General features: G+C 37.5%; 1 protein-coding gene across 1 annotated transcript in view; it reads right to left on the minus strand.

Moving 5' to 3' along the window:
• Nucleotides 1-451: 451 nt before the first annotated feature.
• TBCA (tubulin folding cofactor A) overlaps nt 452-18,002 on the minus strand; it is a 36,242-nt gene continuing 18,691 nt past the window's right edge. The window contains exons 2-4 of the mRNA XM_069880747.1: nt 14,101-14,206; nt 4,539-4,625; nt 452-1,614 (exon numbers count right to left, since the gene is read on the minus strand). Coding sequence (XP_069736848.1) covers nt 1,534-1,614; nt 4,539-4,625; nt 14,101-14,206 — 274 coding nt within the window. The 3' untranslated portion in view covers nt 452-1,533. The remainder of the gene's footprint in view (nt 1,615-4,538; nt 4,626-14,100; nt 14,207-18,002) is intronic.

Below are 18,002 nucleotides of genomic sequence, written 5' to 3' on the forward strand. Positions count from 1 at the left end.
CCAAGTTACTGTTAGTGCTGACTGCAGATTGTCAGCAAACATGTCCAATCTTCGTCGTCCGCTCCAGCTACCTTTCCCGGTAAAAGTCCGCAGAAGAACCTGGCTGAAACAAATGCTAGAAGACAAACGTTCTCCTCAATAACAGTTCACTTGTGCTGTGAACCGGGCAGTGTCTGTTTGGCAGTTATGTGCTTAGGGACACAGTGGTGGTAAGAAGGTGTGCATGTACTTTGATGAAACCATAGTAGTGTCACAAAAGGTTTCACCACTTAGCACTGTCTAGATCTTGTCTGGTGTCACTTCAAAAGTAGGTCATGCTGCAGTCAATCAGAAATTTTCTGGTGTTGATCTGTCAGAGCAGTGCTTAAGAGTGATGGAAAAGTAGACTTATTACTCTCAAGTGTGCATAAGGTACATAAACAGAGGTACTGAAACTGCAGTTTACCCAAACTCAGGCAAATTAACAAAAATTTTATTAGGAGTATACAATATAGCACCACACAAAAGGTACACTGTGCTTTGTGTCGCCTTTAAGGAACGTGACAGAGCACTTTCAAACTAGAAAAACTAATGTAAAAAGCTTTCTTGTTCATCAGCAGAGCTTACTGTTTTGAGAAGCTATTCGGAAAGAACCACAGCTTTTGTACACAATATTTTAATGGTCTTCCAGGAGGATTAAACATTGTTCCCTTACCCATTAGTTCTTCTGAGGTTTGAGCTTTGTTAAAAAACCTCAATTGGCCGAAGGTGCTTTCAGGAAAAGCGTTCAGTCCAGAACTCTTCCCAGCAGATCCAACTGACAACATATCAGTCACTCAGCTGCTAAATTCTGTTTCTTGAAAAAGTAACAGAATTTAGATCAATGGTAATTGTGTGAATTGGGCTCTATGAGTCAACCCCAGGCAAACTAAGAAACATTTGGAATCGGCTCTTAACTCTGTGTTGGGCTCAAAGATAAATAAGTAGTACATAATTGATAAAATTACAGATAAACTGTATTGTAGAGAAAAAGATGTGACTTCGAAGGGTCATCTAGTCCATCTCCTCTTTCAGTACATATTTTTATGCTACAATGGCTTGAAATTATTTCAAACGTAAGGTGCTTCTAAAGCCCATGGCAGGGGTCTTGGAACTAGGTGAATCTTTAAGGTCCCTGCCAACCCAAACCAGTCTATGATTCTATTTCATTCTAAATTATTTATTGGTTCTTCACATTCCTTACATATCTAAACTTTGTTTCTTAGCCTGAATTACTTGGATTAAGTTCTGTGTATTAGCTATTACATTATTAGGCTTACATTAAATTAGCTTTATTTTTCCTTTTTGTAGTTGAGATGAACTGGAAATGTTTCTATTTTCTCTGAATATGGAATACACAGATGTTTCAGAACATCCTTTATTTGATGCATCTTGCAGTTAAAGAAAGACCAGTTTGCATAAAGGGAACCTTAGCAAGTGAACAATAGTAATAGAGCCATAGTGAAATGAAAGTGTGGAATGGACCCAGTGCCAATGCATATAAAGGGAGAACTTCTAGGATTCCAGCTTCACTGACTCCAGTATGGAACGTGCTTCTTTGTACTCTTCGGCTTCTTCCAATTCTTTTTCATTTTCCTGAAATCAAAACCAAAATTTTTGAGTACTTTGAAAATAACAGACATGGGATTAAATTTAAGAAGGTAACTACGAAAAAAAAAAAAAGCCAGTAACAGTGGATAAGGAGAAGGCTAAGGTACTCAACTTTTTTTGACTCTGACTTCACTGGCAATCTCTCTTCCCACACCTCTCGAGATGGACCATAGAGCATGGAGCTGGGGAGCAAAGCCCTCCCCACTGTCAGAGAAGATCAGGTTTGTGACCATCTGAGGAACCTGAACATACAGAATTCTGTGGGACCTGACAAGATGCATCCCAGAGTCCTGAGAGAATTGCCTGGTGTAGTTGCCAAGCCACTCTCCATGAAATCTGAAAAGCCATGGCAGCCAGGTGAAGTCCCTGGTGACAGTAAAAAGGGAAACATCACACCCATTTTTAAAAACGGTAGAAAGGATGGCCCTGGGAAATACTGACCTGTCAGCCTCAGTTCTGTGCCTGGGAAGATCATGAAACAGATCCTCCTACAAGCTATGCTAAGGCACATGGAGGACAGGGAGGCAATGCAAGACAGCCAGCATGGCTTCACCGAGGGCAAGTCCTGCCCGATCCAACCTAGTGGCTTTCTGCAATGGAGTTACTACATCAGTGGACATGGGAAAATCTACCTGGAATTCTGTAAGGCCTTTGACACAGTTCACCACAGCATCCCTCTCTCTAAATTGGAGAGATATGGATCTGATAAGTAGGCTGTTTAGTGGATGAGGAACTGGTTGGATGGTTCCACCCAGTGGTCAGCAGCTCATTGTCTGGATGGGGATCAGAGATAAGTGGTGCTCTTGGGGGTCTGTACTAGGACCAGTAGTTTAGTATCTTCATCAATGACATGGGCAGTGGGATTGAGTGCACCTGCAACAAAGTGGCAGATAACACCAAGCTGAGTGGTGCTGCTGGCACACCTGAGGGATGGGATGCACGCCATCCAGAGGGACCTGGACAAGCTTGAGAAGTGGGCACATGTGAACCTCATGAGATTCAGCAAGACCAAATGCACCTCTGCAGAGAAGGGGTTAAGGGTCTTAGTGGATGAAAAGCTGGACATGAGTCAACAACGTATGCTTGCAGCCCAGAAAGCCAACTGCATCCTGGGCTGCATGAAAAGAAGCATGGCCAGCAGATGGAGGGAGGTGATTTTGCTCTTCTGCTCTGCTGTCATGAGATCCCACCTGGAGTACTGCCTCCACCTTTGGAGTTCTCAGCACAGGAAAGACATGGACCTCTTGCAGTGGGTCAAAGGAGGGCCACAAAAACTATCAGAGGGATAGAATAGTTCTCCTATGAAGAAAGGCAGGGAGAGAGAGGTTTCTTCAGCCTGAAGAAGAGAAGGCTCCAGAGAGACATTATTGTGGCCTTTCAACACTTAAAGGAGGCTTACAAGGAAGATGGGGACAGACTTTTGAGCATGATGTGTTGTGGTAGGACAAGAGGTAATGGTTTTAAACTAAAAGAAGAGAAGTTTAGACTAGCTATTAGGAAGAATTTTTTTTTTTTTTTTTGCTGAGAGTGGTGAAACACTGGAACAGGTTGCCCAGAGAGGTGGTAGCTGCCTCATCCCTGGAAACATTCCAGGTCAAGTTGAATGGGGCTCTAAGAAACCTGATCTACTAGAAGTTGTCCCTGCCCATGGCAGGGGAATTGGACTAGATGACCTTTAAGGATATATTCTGACCCAAACTGTTCTATGAAACAAGTGATATACCCCTACTGAAAACAGTAGTTTCTATGTGACCCAAAGCACAGGTAATTTCTTTTGTTTTACTTAAGGTCCAGGATGATGGCTATCATGTTTGAGTAGATTTGACTTATGCATACCTTTAAAACCAAGGACAGCATAACTGGAACCAATAACAACACATCTCAGCAGAAGTACTGTTAGGAAAACTCTTAAGCAATTTGACAACTGAAAAAACATACTACTATATAGTTGATTTTAATTAAAGCGCTACATGTGAGCTAAGCCCAGAAATCAGCACTTGAATACCTCCAAATTCTTAACAGCAATAGTAATTCCCCCTATTCCTTGTTTTAAGATTGTACAGCATGGCGTATGGATTAATAGCACCGCTTCTGCATACCACTGAAATCTAGACCAGCTAACAGTTGAGTAACTAGCTGAATGATAAAAGGACCCTAAATCCTGCCAGGTATTGAAGCATTTAGTTTGGAAAACAGTAGAGGCATACTACCCGAGGATCACACACCCTGAGTCTTCCTTTGAGAAGAGATATGCATTTTAATCATCAAATGTTTCTGAGGCTTAATTTAGGATATGTACTTTTAGTCTTACAGTAGCATTTACATGTGTTGCTGAATTCTTGAGAAGGCAGCTTTTAAAATAAGCATAACCATCTCCAAACTCTGTACATTTTCAGTGTACAAGACACTATTCATATCTTTAAAATGTAGTATTAGTGCTCACCTCACTAATAAAATATAAACCAGTGCTCAGCTGCCTTGTTTTTGTCCATAGCATAATAAAAGTAGTAAGCAAAGTATTTTGACTGTTTTCAAGTTCACTACAAATTATATACATCTACACTACCTAGAAAACCACCTAAAGCAGGCAAACTATTTTTTCTGCTCAAGTTACTAGCAAAGAAATTGAGCCCATTCTAGCAGTTCATTTTTTAAGTGTATATCAAGTGTCCATTCTGTTAAAGACCGCTTCTAATATTCTAACACATGCAGTTTTCATACACTGAAGGCCAAGTCTGCAAAGACAGTAACCAAAAAATGTTATATAATGTTAGTCCAGGGACCTATAAAAGGTAATTCCTCAGTCCAGTTCTAATATACTGAAATTGCACTACAGTGAAGCATGTTTATCCAAGTTCATCAAGGAACAGCAGTATTTCTTGATCAGTGGGTTGTGGTGCTATACTTACTAGTAGCTGAGTAAGATCTGCGTGTGCGACTTCTAATCTGCGCTGACAGTCTGGAATCATCATTCGCGACTCTTGTAAGATCTCGATCTGTGAAAATTAAAAGCCAATGAAATGAGAATGAATTCTAGATAGGAACATTATTTTTTAAGTCTTCACTCTGAAAAATCAGTAGTCCAGTCATCATTTAGGAACTTTAGAATAGTTGTACCTGAACAGGCTTTTTTATTAAAGGATGCTCATTTAGCCTGATTGCTTAAAAGTCTGTTAATTTACAGGACACATCCATTTAATTTGTGCTTAATTACATATAAAGTATTAAGTTCAAAAGAGTATTTAGAACAATTTTTCCTTTAGAAAAAAGCCTTGCCTGGTAAGGTTTCCATACAGAATTTGTTAAAAAGGCTATTTAAAACAAACTTTCTCCTGCTGTCATGAAGCAGCTTCATCCAAGATGGGATCAGCTGGTTATATAAATATCTCCTGCATCTTTTGGGTAATAAAGAAAAAACAGTGTTCAGATAATACCACATAGAGATAATTACTGCATGAAAAAAGTTATTGAGTTATTGATCACATTGTGTGCACACTGCAGGAGGCTCTGACTGAAAGACAAAGGTAAAGAAAAATGAAAAGCAAAGACCAGCAGGCTCATATTTTTGATGCTTATCATGCATAAAAAGTTATTACTTATCCTTGTGCTTCATTTTGGGAGAAAGATTATTCTCACCATGCACTTTGAACAAAATTACTAAACTGGCACCCCACTGAATCTGAACATCCTGCCTCCTCCTACAGATAACAACTTCAGATTTAAACAAGGGAACATTTATTTCATGGAACATTTCTGGATCTGAAATCCAGCCACTGAGAAGAAAAGGTGTGCAGAGTTGTTCAGTAATGTTAAATCTATTTAGAAATTAAAATCTGTTAGATATTTAAAGATGAAGCCTCTTCTGCATTCAGGATAACCTGCCATTGCAGGTGCTTCCTTTAAATGGCTTACTTCATTCTGTCATTCCTGCGCTGTATTCTCCTTCCAGTATTACTGCTGCTGTACTGAACAATCATTGTAAAAGGGAAGATAAGCTATAGCTAAGAATGTATTTATGCACATAGGATGGCCTTGTGTAGTTAAGACGACTGGGGAAAAGACTGTGCCCCTGTACTTGGCATTGGTGAGGCCACAGCTCAAATCCTGTGTTCAGTTTTGTTTCCCTCAATACAAGAAATACATTGAGGTGCTGGAGGGCGCCCAGAGAAGGACAACAAACCTGGTGAAGGGGCTGGAGAACAAGTCTTGTGAGGAGCAGCTGAGGGAACTAAGGTTGTTTAGCCTTCAGAAAAGGAGGCTAAAGGGAGACCTTATCACTGTCTATCTGAAAGGAGGTTGTAGCGAGGTGGGTACTGGTTTCTTCCCTGGTTGATAGGACAAGAGGGAATGGCCTCAAGTTCTGCCAGAGAAGGTTCATTTTAGACATTAGGAAAAACTTCTTCACTGAAAAGGTTGTCAGACACTGGAGTGGGCTGCCCAGGGAGGTGGTTGAGTCACCATCTCTGGAGGTATTTAAAAGATGGGTGGATGAAGTGCTCAGGGATATGGTTTAGTAGTGGACAGGTACAGTTGGACTTGAAGATCTCAAAGGTCTTTGTCAACCAAGTGATTCTATGATTGTCGCCATGTTTTTAAGTGTCATATATTTATGTTTTTAGTTCAAGTAATTTTTGAAAGGGTTTAAACTCTTTGTTTCTAACTTTCTTTCAGAGAATCTACAGCAAAACCTTTCTACTTTAATGCTGCAAAGATGGGTGACAAATGTTTAAAAAAGAAGCACCCCCAAGCACTCCATCTTTTCTCATCGTATTATCACTTTTCTTTTAAGCATTCAGTGTTGGACTGCATTAAAAATAAGTCTAGGAGCTCTGCATGTTACACTATCAGCAGTGAATGAATACAGGTTTGTAACTACCATAGAATAAGCTGTGCTATAAACTGTATGAGATGATGCCTTCTGCTGTATGCAGTAGAAATTTGGTCTACAAGGTATACCTACAGGAGTGAGAATATCCAATAATGACTGCCTTGGGCCAGTATTGATAAATACTTGCATATTGTAAAGCTGGTAGATGATATGAAAAGTAGTATCTTATTTGATATATGCCACTCAAAAAGCAATCTGGGGAGGCATATGAATCTAGAATCTGTAAGCTGTCATCTTGGCTATTGTGAGAAAAGAACAAAACTACCACAATCACTCTGTTCAAAAAATAATAAGGAAAAAACAGAACGATGATAATTCCTGGAACTATATTGAGTAGGTGCTAACAGCTGGAGCCTAGAACAGGAATTTTGTGGAACCAATATTACTAGTTGGTTACCAAATCACCTATGCAAACTTTGAAAACTTCTGCATGAAATACATTTTTTCAAGTAATGCTGATAATTCTGGATAAACCATTTACTGTTACAAATGTATATAATGAAGCAAAGCCAAAAGCTCAAGTAATTTGATAAGCTTTAGGACTGGGATTTTTTGGCATTTCCTTTCCAAATTATATCAAAATTTTACCAGACTTCAACTGAACTCTAAGGACTTTAAATTATAAGCAGATCACAGAGGAAGTTACTACATAAAACTGGCCTAACTTTGTGAAGAACTATAAATATCTGCAAGGACTCTGTGAATTACAAGCCAAACAAATATTAAAAAAATTGAGTGCTTGTGAATACAGTGTTAGGATAAAAGCAATAAAGCACAAAAATATGTACAGGGAGAAACAAATTGGATTTTTTGTCAATAGTACATATAGGACCAAAAGAGATATTGCAGCTACAGTGAGGATGATGTGACCTTTCCTTTAAGTGTACTGAAAAATCTAGTTAAACAAATCTCTTCAACCCAACAGATTTGTAGTCAGTTGTTTTTCAGGACTGAGATTATTCTACTAAGGGAGCAGATGTCTGGCATTGTTGTAAAGTGACAATTTTGTTTTATATGACAGGACTGGTGTTCTATACACAAAATACATACACAAAAAAACATAGATGCAAACGAATCATGTATGTACCAATTATATATACACATGAATACATATTTGTGCTTTTAAATACTGCCTTATAATCCCTTGTCCTTTGACTATTGCACAGATAATTGTAACAGTATGGTACTACTCAAAGATGGTGTGGAGGAAAAAAAGACATAGAAATAATTCAGTTTGCTAAGAAAAGCAATAGTGGTTTGAACTACTTCTCATCAGAAAGTCTGCAACACACTTGAAATCCATTGACTAATTACAACCATATCTCATGGGAGGACAGAGATCCAAAAGAAAAAAGGCCATCTAAGTATTGTGAATACCAACAGTTCCAAAATTAATAATACTACTAAGGAAGAGATAGTAGCACAATGTAAACAGTCATGCTAAGGCTACCAGTTGGCTAATCAATATTTGTAACTTAAATCCACAGCGTGGCATTACTTCTTGCTTCACTGTAACCATGTAATTTAAAGGCATGATGTGCTGGGCCAGGATGGTAGCCAGGATGTAGGACAGCATAGGTGATGTAAGTGAAAGCTGAGCACAGGGAAGTTAGAAAATCAAAGGAGGTACAGCATTCAGGTGAATATGAAGGGGGAAAAATGCAAACACACACTAAACCTGTAGGAAACCAAGTTTTATTAGTTCTACTTCCTTTGAAGCAATTTGTTTTATTTTCACATTGCAGGCCTGAAGAAGCTTGAGCACAAATACAGGATACAAGAGCACACTGCAGTCTGTGGTAGGTGAGTGGTCAAGTACATTGATGAAAACACTTCTGAAGGACCACAAAGAAAAGCCTGCAGTAAACAACTGGAGAACATTGTTTTGTTTCTATAGTGTTTTGGTATTTCAAGAATTGAACTGGCCATATATCAAGCATATTTGTAGCTAGAAAGCTGGAGGAGGAGAAAACCCTCTAGATCTCATGCCTCAGTATTTCAAATGAGCTTTCTCTGCAGCTCGTCTCAGATGAAGGCTAATCCAGTTTCTTACAATGCAGATCACTTTATGACACAGAAGGTAAAAAGGCTCCTTTGGTCTTTTTGGGAAGCAGTTTGTCACTGTTTTTTTTTTTTCCCACTAATGTACAACTGTCAGGTTTTCTTCATTGTCAGCAGTGGGGAACACCATATGACTTTGAAGCTAAAAAACCTGAGACTATTTTCAGAGGACAGGAACAAAATTCCATGCCCTCCACTGAAGAAGTTTTTAATTAAATATTCTGTATCATAAATTACAGATATTACCCCTTTAAAATTAACTTAGAGGATAAAGGAATTATCCACTACAGAAAGTTGTGGTTTTATCAGCAGGCAGCACATTTCCTTCCAGCAACTCAAACTTCTACCTGCACAGATACAGTATAAACCCCATCCTGTAAACAGGTGAGAGGTGGTAAACATCTGAATGAAGAGGTTTCTTTGGCAGTAGCATAAAGAACACACTGACAAAAGATAAACTTGCTTTCCCAACAAGAATGGCTCAACCTTGTTAGAAGAAATAGCCAAATTTTGTCTCTGCCCCCTCCCCACGCCCCGCAATTTTTTTGTTAAGCATGGGGGAGCTGTTCAGAAGGTTGGGGTTTTTCTGTTGGTTGTTAAGAGCAAATATAAATTATGAACCCGTGCTTAATGTAATGGATGCTTTGCTCAAAGGAAGCAGGCTACTTAGTAGAATAAGCTTGAAGGTTTGGGAGGAGTTCTCCGTCTGTTTTGTGGAGGTGAAATACCTGGGGAAATACTTGTGCTAAAATTGGAAGCAGAGCAGACATGGGAAGTTCCCTAGATAGATACAAAGCAGAAAAGTCAAGTCCATATTTTTTTTTCTCTCTCTAGAGCACAGGGAAAGTGAGCCCATCTGAAGAGGAAATTAACTGCGTCCTACCTTGGTGGCATGTTTTTTCTACCACAGGAATGCTGCCATATTTACTTATTCCAAATATGTGCAAGTGCCTTGAATATTCAGCATAAAGTCTGGAATCCTAAAGGTACAGTAATGATTTTACATCATTTGGTCTCTTTCAGAAAGCCCACTAGACAATAAAACCAAAGTTTGAAAGCATTTTTAATACCAGCTGTATGTTAGGAATATTCTTCTGCACTTAGTACAGAGAATTGCAGGTTCCTAGCTTTTGGGGAGCATTAGACTCTTCATTAGCACTTCCACTGCCTCTTTATCGAAACGATAAGAGATAGAGTTCAGATTATTAAAAGCAGATCATCTATTCTCAAGGGGGAAAAAAAAAGGAAAATAGACTGCAGTGAAACTCTATGTTTCATCTAATCTTATGTACTTGATTGGTCAGAAGAATTAAACTTTCATTGAACCAGTCCAGTGGGGGGTAGAGAGAGCTAAAAATGTAAAAAGCCAAGTGAGCTAAGCAAAGCGTTTCCTTAAGGCTAAGAAGACATTTAGAAATAAAAAAGTTACAGAACATTACGATGTTCCTTTCAGTGAGAACACCTCCAGTACCAAGATTAGCAGCAAGTGATCACGTCTGTCAATGATATTCCAAAACAATATACATTGTTTCCCATGCATTTCATTTTAGTTGTTTCAGGAGTAACTTTCATTCAACAAAGCAAGAGAAATATTGCCATTTTCATGCTTGTAAAAAACTGCGTATTAACAAGGTGTACTTGATGTACGTACTGCATGTATGGCATGCAGACATTAAGTTCTATGTTAAGTCCACTGGATTTTAATTCATCTGGAAATGACATTACTTGAGAAGTCATTTGGAACTGTAGGGTAATTTTTTAAAAAATCTTTCAGGAAAAAATGCTGACAGTTAAGAAAAACTCCAGCGTATATCTAAAATCCCACTGAGAGAAAAGAAGGAGTAGATACATCAGGCCTTTCTTACCCTCACAAACCTCAAGATAAAAGCGTTATTTGGAAAGGGAGTTTGTTTATGTACCAGACACATCAACAATTACAGAAATACAGAAAGTACGGTCTCCTAGTCTGCACTCACAAGTGATTACAGCATGAGAAGTTTCTATTACAGATAAAGTATTATGAAGCGCTGTGAAGTCTTCATATACTGAGAATCATTACAACTGTGTAGAAACTAAGGTTTCATTACTAAAAAAAAATCTACATGGATGTGTAATTGCAGCACTTGCTGCTACCAGTCACGGTTCTTCATGACCTTCTACAGAAAATACATGCAGAATTCACACCTGGTTGAAAACAAGAAAAATATTTTAATATTTTTTCCTAACTTCTACAAACCTGATAGATTTAGTGTAAAATAGTTCAGGTTTAAGTAAGATTGTTTTCAATTTAGTTTTCAATTCTCCACATTTTATTAAAGTACTTAATAACATTTTTCCCTACAAGTGTCACGGTTGAAAATAGTGTCATTTTGAGATACAAAAATTCTTTCATAGTCTTTTTTAATTCCCCTAAATACTGTTCTTTAGTTACTGGGGTTTTTTTCTGCTAATTTGGCTGAAATTAATTGTTACATGGTTTTACCTGAATTCTGAATTTCTCATTGGCCCTTTGTAGACAAAACCAAGATGTTAGCACAGCGAAGGGTTGTAGAGGTTTTTTGGGGTTTTTTGTTTGTTTTTTTTAGGTAAGGTCTAAGTGGTGGAAAAGGAGAGACTTCCTTGCCTCATAATGCTAGAGATTTTTTCCCTGTGCTATACAACCTACCACAAATGGCCCTCATCCAGTTCAGGTTCAGCTAAAGTGCATGAGTTGAGACACAGCAAGTAGTGCAAATGCAGCCTGCACCCAGAGCTATGGTAATACATGGGTGTTACAGGTGAAAAGCAGGTTTGGAACCCTCTGGGATGAGGCACAACGCTCCATGAGTGATAGCTCTGGATTTACTGAAGGCATTGTGCTACCATGGTGGGAGCCCTGGGACACCGATACTAATCAAAATGGGGACCCAAAGCAGTGGTGCCCTGCTCAGGGTTGAAGCTCAAAGGAAAGCACCACAGATAATAAATCTTGTGCTGATTAACATATCACACATACGCAAGGGCCTGTTTTGCTCATTAGTGAACTTGCTCATGTGCTGCAGGTGCTGTTGTCCAAATTCCAAGATCCACCATCACACTGGTCCCTGTGCAAAGGTGGGGGCAGACGAGGGGGGAAGCAAGCTATCCTGGGTTACCGTGACAAAGCCTTCTTGTGCCTTACAATGGATCTCTAAATTATAATCTCGGTCAGTGTTTACCAGAACTGTGAGAAAACTGATCCTTTCTGTTTCGCTGATATTGAGTACGCTTCTCATTAAATAATTCTTTCTGGACAGTGCAAGGTGAAAGCTAGTATCTATAAGCTGCCAGCTGCCCCAGTTGGTCACTACCGCAGCTAGAGATCATTGGAGTTCACAGGAACCACTAGCTGCCCCACTGCATAAGGAGTTAGGAGGAAAATACTGAGCCAAACCCTGACCATCATTCTGCAAAGGGACTGATCGCTCCTGAAATCTACATATGCTGTAGGAATAGCATTATTAATTTTAAAGTAATATTTCCAGTCACTTTTGTACTGTTAAACCATATGTTCTACTGCAGAGTTGTAACTGCAAAGCTAAATGAGAACAGTATTGCATTAAGAAGTAAGTAACACTCTTAAAACATCCCTCTCTCAAGTCTGGATTGACTTGTATATACATATCTGACTTAGCTGAGACCTCAGCTAAAAAATAGTTAAAATTATTCTCCCAGTCTCAAATGATTAAATTCATTCCCACCCTCCAAATGTTAAGTTTCATTACTGAAACAGACTACAACCAGAGTTTTAAATGAATCAAGTTATTCAGATTAGGAATTATTAACTAAAACTAATTCTTAAAATGTGTAACCACAGATATTTTTCCTGAAGACCATCTCAAAGTATTAATTCTATCCAAAATACAGTTCTGAGCAAACTCTCCTGGTATTATGTAGTTTTCCTAGGAGTAACAGATTTGATCCTATGAAAAGTGCACATGTGCTTTCTGAGCCTCTGAATTCTTCATAATCTAAAATATTAAAAACTTCCAGAATGTGAAGTGCACTGAAAGAACAAGAGGTAAAGATGTTATTGGAGGTACTGATTGCTTTCAAAGCGGATCGGGCAATTTCTGAATGAATTGAGAGTGTTTTTTGTGAAAGCTTTTGTCATTGGTCTCTGAGAATACTATCAAGTACTGTGTAACATTTCAGAGCAGAAGTTCACACCCTCTGCTGGTTTTGACTTTGATGATATCTTGCAGGTCACTGCGGAAATACCACAGTGCAGTCAAATAACCTGATGAATGGGGGACACTAAAAATAGGAATTGCATTCATTAGTTCTTGTTAGCACAAGTGGATCTTCAGAAGGACTGCTATTTTGTATGATCTTAAGAGTCTCAGTCCATGGTGAGACAGAAGACAGGTCAGCTCTATAAATACAATTATTTGTATAGAAATTCTTCATTTATATTTCTTTCCCATGGCATAATAAAAGCAAGGCAGGACACATACACATGAACTGAAACCTGAACTTACTGAAAAAGCTGTCTTAGCTTGTTCTGAAAGGGCTTTCTCCTATCTTGTTTTCATTAATTTTTATATTTGAGTTTTGAATAACCTATTTTTATGTCATTTAAAATGAAGATCGGAGAAGTAGGTTAGGTTTTATAACACGAAACCACTGGACTACTGAAACAAGTGAAAATAATTTTAATTTACCGTTTCAGTTTCCGTGAAGATTTAAGAGAAAACCTCTGGAAAATACTTGGGGAAGAAACATAGTTAAAAGGTAGCATGTGTAGCTGGAAGCATATAAAGGCCACAGTTAAAGACAGAGATGCCACACTTCTGTAAAGAGTAAATACAAATTTCCCTAAATCAAACCTTCTTTCAGTAAGAAGTAAACTTGATTCTCCTTCTCATTCCAAAAGGGCATGTACCAACTGTCTGCAACCAATGGCCTTGGTGGGAAAACTTCCCAGAAAAATTTAATCGTATTGTAATAGTGACACTATACCATACTCTCGAGCAAATCAAACTACAGCATGCACCTTGCTAGTCAATGACTTCACTGCAAACTCTAGCAGCTGTACATGCAGTGTGCTCTCTATCTGAGAGCGCACTGTTATTTTACCAAAGGGATACTAGTATACTCAACAGTTGAGATGTTCCATCTTTGTATTAACTACTACACATTCTCACTTCACTGTAACATCTGCACTTACCAGCAAGCACTTAAGTTTACCTGACTGCATCCAGACCATGTATTTTCAGTTTCTTGGTTATTTCTGAAAAAGATGGCCTCAAACACACTGTTAGAGAGTGAGAGCCATCCTGACACCAAGTGCTAAGTAATCCGTATGCAGTCTCCTTGTAATTTAATAGTTGTGGGTTAAAGAAAGTTTCCACAAATGCTTATTCTGGCTTTTAAAACTAATTTTAGTCTAGCGTTTACACAACAGTATGAAAAAAGGTACAGGAGATTCTTTAATTTAAGGGTGACTCTGATTAAATGAAAGTAAAGAAGGATTTTATAAAACAAGCTTTAGGATAGTTTACCTGCTTCTTAATTCCATACTCATCACATGATTCAGCTTTCATTTTTTCAATCTTTTCTTCTTGATGCTTTGCTTCTTTTTCATACATAACTTTTTCTCTTGCCAATCTGCAATTAAACCAAGCATTTTTGTTAATTTGGTTCTATGACAGTAAAAAGTTACACTATTGATAACATCCCTCAAAAAAGCTGCAGCTTTACAAGATAATACAGTTCTATAAAAAAAGTCTCTTAACCACTGCAAAAAACTGTGTCTAGGAAATGCTGAGCTTAGCTATAATGTATAACGATTTTTATGAGAATAATTAAAATAAAAAATATTTTTAAAGATCTGCGTGGGCTTATCTATACAGAATATCCTGACAAAAACTATATATTGGTACTTCCTTGCAAATACATAGCAGTAACAGATAAGCTGCTTTGTAGATCCAGATGACTGCTAATAACAACAACAGTAGAGAGAGAAAGCTATCTCAATAAAGTCCTCACATCATAGGCAGACAAAGCAAACCATGCTAAGATATCTAAAAAGACAACATCGGCCTTTAGAGCAGCATTTGCCAGATTTCCTCAATATCATCCAGGTTCTGATGGTTTTGCAAGTGACCTGTATTGGCTGTTATATTCATGTAGTCTTTTCTTGTTCACTACTAAATAACAACACTGCATCTGCATTATTAGAGGAACAATGATAAACGTCCTTCTTAGATATAACTTTGAAAAAAGTTATATTTAACATGTAAGTGAAAAGAAACAGCACTTTCAGGTTCACAAACTGTAATCCCAGCACCTTTTTTTTTCCACACTACATTTCACGCCTTATTTCCTACATTAAATGCATTATTTCCCATACTAGTTTTTGTATAAAATAATGAAAAGTAAAATTCCAAATTTACATAGTAACCTTATAATCTTGTATTCTTTTGGGTAGTTTCTCCATTTACCTGATTTGGGGATTACAGACAAAAGTAAAAGTTCCACAATTTACATTATAGCAATTTTCTTCATGGCCTATCTTTCAAAGGGAAAATAATCCATCTTTTAATCCTAATAATGGACACATACTTGGAAGCAGGATGCTTTTTTCTAACAAGCACAGATTCAAGAGTAATGTAAAAAATTTTGAAGGTCAGAAGGGAATATTAAGGAAGTCTCATTTGATGCCCTACAGTAATTTTCACATTGCAATCCCATTATCAAACTTTATTATTTGTTGTTACTGCAGTTTTGCTGTTCCATCTCCCACTTCATTATGTATGTTCATTAGGTACATGTTGGAATACATAATGGTAGATCTGAACCAAAACATCCTTTAGGATCTGGAGAATAATGAATTAACTTCTAGATCAGCTAATTCAGATGAAAACAAACATTGAGATGCTACTCCAAACCTCAGAGCATGACGAAGAAAATCCTTCCACAAACCAGAGTCAAATCAGGTCAGATGACATAAAATTGTTTAAGGAGTATTTAACAGCCAAAATAATGTAATTGGATCCAAGAAGCAAAGAATATACTATACAAATGAAGAGAATAAATAAAGGTCTAGTAGAGAGCTTCATGGTTATGCTAGCGCATCAGAGCAAATTAATTCCTAATCTGTCACAGTTAAGTGCCCTGCTAGAAGTGCTGCTGAGGATGGACGGAATGGTATGGGGGCGACACAAACCTTTTGTGAACTGAAGCTGCCACAAAAGCACCACTGCAGTAATATTTCCACAGAGAATATACTGATATTACGACAGCAGGAACTCTCCGTGCTTTTGTTAAGAGTTTACATCAAAAATTGTTTTGCTAAAATACCCTTAAGCTGTGGATCCATAACAGTTGATCTGAGTTGGGCTGTGGCAACACACACCTGAATTCCTTTCTACCCTTGTAGAGTCACACCATCAGAGGGCCTTCAGCCTTATAAAAGCTTTAACAGCCTGTAACATGTGTACTGTAGAAACTGGCCTAGACAATACCTACAAGTCATCCAAGTACTAGCTTTGAGAAGTAGTGCCAGGGAAAGACAGCAGCCTAATTACTAATAATAAAGACACTAAATCAGTGGCTGTAATTCCAGCTACTGGAACTAGCTCCAGTATTAGCATCAGCAAATATTGATTTAATACAGGATGAGTTAATTGTTTGATCAAGGTTACTTGATTTAATTTCAGACAGTATTATTTGCTTTGCTGTTTTTAGGTTCCAAAAAACTTAATTTTCATCAACCTGCAAGGCAGATGATTTTGGTTTTTTTTTTGAATGAAAGCAGCAAAGTCCCTTGAGGAGTGGGGGGAGAGAGATATGATTAAAAACAGTTTTTATGTTGCTTCACTGACTGAAGCTTGTATTCAATTGAAACTGAAGGCAACTTGCATCACTAAACCTACCATTTTTAATTATTAATTTTTAGCTAAAACAAAAGGTACAAGTTTTGTCATTAGCTGTGTTTTCACATTATCTTTTCACATTTCCATCTCTCTGCTTACACTAACTTTTCAAACTGACTGCTATTCAAGTTTGCTTACCAGGGAAGGACTGCATGTTCCGACCAAGTTTAGAACTAAGTTTAACTTGATTTTTGACCACCTTTCTCATATCTGAATATTTAAGAATTGCATCTGTATTTATGTACCTGTTTCTGTAGTAATTACACATTTCAGAAGCACAGCTTGAAACATTTTGCTTTCAAGGAAAGGAAACTGTTTTCTGTAACAAATTTTCCACTACACTTTGTTCAGAATTGTCCAATTTAACATTCCATTTATCATTCGTAAGATTGGGATGCTGATGTTTAATGCTATTAAGAAGTTTTGATTTGAAAACATTTCCTGTACTAGATCCTTCCTCTAGATGTCATGAAGCCATTTCTACTGAATATGTAGCTTGAGGAGATGCTGAATTAAATCAATATCTTCTTTTCAAAAGGAAGGTGAAATTTCGTAATGGAGGAATACTATCCCTTAATCAACTCTTAAAAATTTCAGCACAATTCTACACAAAAAAATAAGCACATGATGCTTTGTTCCTCTATTCTTCCTTCAGCCTTTGTCTATCCAGAAACAAGATTCTGGGTTGTTTGGGATTTTTTTGGTGGGTTTTCTTTTGTTTGAGTTTTTTTGTTTGGTTTGTTTTTTAGTTCGTTGGTTTGTAGATTTTTTTATTTGGTTTGGTTTTGTTTTCAAAAACATTAAAATGGATACTAAACCATAATCTTTATATATGGTGCAATTATATGCTGTGAAGAGAATGAGAATAGTTCAGTAGGTATCAGAAAAAGACAGACTGTAATATATTCATTTCAAGTATGCAGGCCATTCAAAGATGAAAAAACCTGCAAGCATAAAAACCACTACAGCATAACTTTAGCAAGATATTCTACAGTGTCATAAGAAATATAAGCTACAGTAACTTCAACTTTTAGCTGGAAGAATCAAAAATTTAAAAAAAAAAAGAACCAACGTAGATTACTTCTTATCACAGTTATACTTGCATTTTACCCATACATATTGCATATATCTAATAAGCCTTTAATGTACAGTAGATAGTTCCTTAAAATAACCTCTCATTTTTAAACAATCTGTCACCTGGTGCCCATCTGTAACCCTGTGGTTAGCCTTATTTCAGCTACACAATATCCTGCATGCAGTAATAGCTCTGCAAATAAACCAAACATTCATCACCAAAAAGTTCTATATATTGTGAGGCAGTTGTCTGTATTAAGAAATACTGTCAGCTCTGCGACCAATTCTAAATTCTGAATCAGAATCTCTGTTCTAGGAGTTGTTCTTTTCTTCTCTTTGACAAAAACAAGCCTGGTTTTCAGTAATCTCCTATAAAGAGGACTTGGATGGACACTAACAGCACAGAAGGGTACCCACCCTTTGTAAAAGAAAAATCTTAGCTTTGGTCACAA

Source organism: Phaenicophaeus curvirostris, chromosome Z (genome assembly GCF_032191515.1).
Source record: "Phaenicophaeus curvirostris isolate KB17595 chromosome Z, BPBGC_Pcur_1.0, whole genome shotgun sequence".
NCBI lineage: Eukaryota > Metazoa > Chordata > Aves > Cuculiformes > Cuculidae > Phaenicophaeus > Phaenicophaeus curvirostris.